The sequence below is a fragment of the Perca fluviatilis genome, chromosome 8, assembly GCF_010015445.1.
Source record: "Perca fluviatilis chromosome 8, GENO_Pfluv_1.0, whole genome shotgun sequence".
NCBI classification, from domain to species: Eukaryota; Metazoa; Chordata; class Actinopteri; order Perciformes; family Percidae; genus Perca; species Perca fluviatilis.
Window position 1 is genome coordinate 1,542,920 of NC_053119.1, and position 5,000 is coordinate 1,547,919.

At 37.5% G+C, this 5,000-nt stretch overlaps 1 protein-coding gene across 1 annotated transcript in view; it reads right to left on the bottom strand.

Moving 5' to 3' along the window:
• Positions 1 to 5,000, bottom strand: part of kcnj11l (potassium inwardly rectifying channel subfamily J member 11, like) — a 10,046-nt gene that overhangs the window by 4,781 nt on the left and 265 nt on the right. Inside the window, 2 exon segments of the mRNA XM_039807814.1 lie at positions 1,751 to 1,990; positions 3,581 to 3,743. Coding sequence (XP_039663748.1) covers positions 1,751 to 1,990; positions 3,581 to 3,739 — 399 coding nt within the window. The 5' untranslated portion in view covers positions 3,740 to 3,743.

The following is a 5,000-nucleotide window of genomic DNA, read 5'->3' on the forward strand; positions in this document are numbered from 1 at the left end:
TGGTTCTATATCTATGGTTATATATCTATGGTTCTATATCTATGGTTCTATATATATTGTTCTATATCTATGGTTCTATATCTATGGTTCTATATCTATGGTTATATATCTATGGTTCTATATCTATGGTTCTATATATATTGTTCTACATCTATGGTTCTATATCTATGGTTCTATATATATTGTTCTATATCTATGGTTCTATATCTATGGTTCTATATCTATTGTTCTATATCTATGGTTCTATATCTATTGTTCTATATCTATGGTTCTATATCTATGGTTCTATATATATTGTTCTATATCTATGGTTCTATATCTATTGTTCTATATATATTGTTTTATATCTATGGTTCTATATCTATTGTTCTATATATATTGTTCTATATCTATTGTTCTATATCTATTGTTCTATATCTATGGTTCTATATCTATGGTTCTATATCTATTGTTTTATAACTATGGTAGTATATCTATTGTTCTATATCTATGGTTCTATATCTATGGTTCTATATCTATTGTTCTATATCTATGGTTCTATATATATTGTTCTATATCTATGGTTCTATATCTATTGTTCTATATCTATTGTTCTATAACTATGGTTCTATATCTATTGTTCTATATCTATGGTTTTATATCTATGGTTCTATATCTATTGTTCTATAACTATGGTTCTATAACTATGGTTCTATATCTATGGTTCTATATCTATTGTTCTATATTTATGGTTCTATATCTATGGTTCTGTATCTATTGTTCTATATATATTGTTCTATATCTATGGTTCTATATCTATTGTTCTATAACTATGGTTCTATATCTATTGTTCTATATCTATTGTTCTATATCTATTGTTCTATAACTATGGTTCTATATCTATGGTTCTATATCTATTGTTCTATAACTATGGTTCTATAACTATGGTTCTATATCTATGGTTCTATATCTATTGTTCTATATTTATGGTTCTATATCTATGGTTCTGTATCTATTGTTCTATATATATTGTTCTATATCTATTGTTCTATATCTATGGTTCTATATCTATTGTTCTATATCTATTGTTCCATATTTATGGTTCTATATCTATTGTTCTATATCTATTGTTCTATATCTATGGTTCTATATCTATGGTTCTATATCTATTGTTCTATATCTATGGTTCTATATCTATGGTTCTATATCTATTGTTCTATATCTATGGTTCTATATCTATTGTTCTATATCTATGGTTCTATATCTATTGTTCTATATATATTGTTCTATATCTATGGTTCTGTATCTATTGTTCTATATATATTGTTCTATATCTATTGTTCTATATCTATGGTTCTATATCTATTGTTCTATATATATTGTTCTATATCTATGGTTCTATATCTATTGTTCTATAACTATTGTTCTATATCTATTGTTCTATATCTATTGTTCTATAACTATGGTTCTATATCTATGGTTCTATATCTATTGTTCTATAACTATGGTTCTATAACTATGGTTCTATATCTATGGTTCTATATCTATTGTTCTATATTTATGGTTCTATATCTATGGTTCTGTATCTATTGTTCTATATATATTGTTCTATATCTATTGTTCTATATCTATGGTTCTATATCTATTGTTCTATATCTCTGGGTAAACCTATCGCTGGTCAGGGTGGGGCTTGGCTTAAAAACACAATTCAAATAGGTGGAACATCATTAAAATAAGCTGGAGAACCCTTGGGTTAGGGTCTCTCTCTCACCTGGACCTCGATGGAGAAGAGGAAGGCCGAGGTGAAGGAGTTGATGGCGGTGACGCAGGGCACCGGGCCCGGCTGGGCCTCGGCGCCGCGCGGCTCCAGGTCACCGTGGGCGAACGCCAGCAGCCACCAGATCATAGCGAACAGCATCCAGGAGCAGAGGAAGGCCGAGGTGAAGATCAGGAAGGAGTGCTGCCACTTCAGGTCCACCATGGTGGTGAAGACATCCAGCAGGAAGCGGCCCTGCAACCAGCCGGGGTCACAATAAGGAACTGAGTACATGTACTCTGAGTACTTTACTACAGTACCAGATGTAGGTACTTGTACTGTACTTGAGTCTTTTTCCTTTCTTGTCACTTTCTACTTCTACTCCGCTACATTTCAGAGAGAAATATTGTCACCCACATGTGTTTCTGTATGTTTCCCCTCGTATGTGTGTGTGTGTGTGTCTCTGTGTGTGTGCGCGTCTATATGTTCCCCCTATATGTTTCCCCCTATATATTTCTATATGTTTCCCCCTATATGTTTCTATAAGTTTCCCTCTATATGGTTCCCCATATATGTTTATATAAGTTCCCCCCATATGTTCCCCCATATGTTCCCCCATATGTTCCCCCATATGTTCCCCTATATGTTTCTATAAGTTTCCCCTATATGTTTCTATATGTTCCCCCTATATGTTCCCATATATGTTTCTATAAGTTTCCCCCATATGGTTCCCCTATAAGTTCCCCTATATGTTTCTATAAGTTTCCCCCTAAATGTTCCCCTATAGGTTTCCCCCTATATGTTTCCCCTATATGTTTCTATAAGTTCCCCCCATATGGTTCCCCTATAAGTTCCCCTATATGTTTCTATAAGTTTCCCCTATATGTTCCCCCTATATGTTCCCTCCTATAAGTTTCCCCCTAAATGTTCCCCCTATAGGTTTCCCCCTATATGTTTCCCCTATATGTTTCTATAAGTTTCCCTGTGGTCCCCATATGTTTCCCCCATATGTTTCCCCTATAAGTTTCTATAAGTTTCCCCTATGTGTTTCCCCTATATGTTTCTGTAAGTTTCCCTGTATGTTCCCCCTATAGTTACCCCTAAATGTTTCCTATAGGTTTCCCTATATGTTTCCCCTATATGTTTCTGTAGTTTCCCCTTATGGTCCCCCTATATGTTCCCCCTATATGTTTCCCCCTATACGTTTCTATAGGTTTCCCCCTATATGTTCCCCTATATGTTTCTGTAAGTTTCCCTGTATGTTCCCCTATATGTTTCCCCTTATATGTTTCTATAGGTTTCCCCTATATGTTTCCCTATATGTTTCCCCCTATATGTTTCTATAGGTTTCCCCCTATATGTTTCCCCTATATGTTTCTGTAAGTTTCCCCTGTATGTTCCCCCTATATGTTTCCCCCTATATGTTTCTATAGGTTTCCCCCTATATGTTTCCCTATATGTTTCTGTAGTTTCCCTGTATGTTCCCCTATATGTTTCCCCTATATGTTTCCCCCTATACGTTTCTATAGGTTTCCCCCTATATGTTCCCCTATATGTTTCTGTAAGTTTCCCCTGTATGTTCCCCTATATGTTTCCCCTATAAGTTTCTATAAGTTTCCCCCTATATGTTTCCCCCTATAAGTTTCTATAAGTTTCCCCTATAAGTTTCCCCTATAAGTTTCCCCTATAAGTTTCTATAAGTTTCCCCTATAAGTTTCCCCCTATGGAAGTTTCCATAAGTTTCCCCTATATGTTTCCCCCTATAAGTTTCTATAAGTTCCCCCCTATATGTTTCTATAAGTTTCCCCCTATAGGGTTTCCCCTATAGGTTTCCCTGTCCGGTACCTGCTCCCGGATGTTCCTGTGAGCCACGTTGCAGGATCCAGACTTGGTGATGAAGCGGGCTCTGTGAGCTCTGGACCGGCTCCGGTTCGGCTGGTTCTGGTCCTCCGCCAGACGGGTCAGCAGGAAACCGTCCGGCAGGAGACCCTTCCTAGCCAACATGATGCTACACACACACACACACACACATACACAGAGATACACACACACACACATACACAGAGATACACACACACAGACACACACACACACACATACACAGAGATACACAACACACACACACAGACACACACACACACATACACAGAGATACACACACACAGACACACACAGATACACACACACTAAGAGATACACACACCACACAGAGATACACACACACGCACACATATACACAGAGATACTACACCACACAGACACACACATACCTGAGACACACACACACACACACACACACACACACATACACACAGAGACACACACACACACAGACACACACACACACAGACCTGAACCTGCACATACACAGAGATGCACACACACAGACACACACACACACACCTGGGCACACACATACACACACGCACAGACACACACACATACACAGAGATAACACACACAGACACCGCACGGGCGCACACACATACACGTACACACACACACAGACACACACACAGACCTGCATACACACACACACACACACAGACACACACAGACACACACACACACACACACACACACACACACACAGACACACACATACACACACACACAGGGCGCACAGGACACACACAGACACACACACACACACACACACAGACAGACTGAGCACACACATACACATACACATACACGCGCACACACAGACACGGAGACACACACACACACAACACACACACACACACAGACACAGACAGACACAGACACACACACACACACACACATGCACACACACACACACACACACACACAGACACAGACACACACACAGAGAACACACACAGACACACACACAGACACACACACACACACACATATTTTATTAATGTTAATGCAGTAGACAGTGGAGTACTTAGTTCAAGGATGTAATGTCATAAAAACCTCATTAAGGGATATTATAAAGATATATAACTAAGACAAATAAAAATAAAACAAACAATACAACAAACAGGGAAACATAACACACAACATATAGTATATATATACACATATATACTGTATATAAATATATATGCTATATACAGTGCCTATATATAGGCTATATAGTATGTATACATATTTATAAATATATATATGTATATGTATATAACGATGTATGAAGGGTATTAAAATGTGAACGAATGATTGTATATTTCCCAGCTCGAGGATCAGAGAGGCTGACATGTTAGGAGCCGTTAAACCGGACGGACAGCAGCAGTTTAAA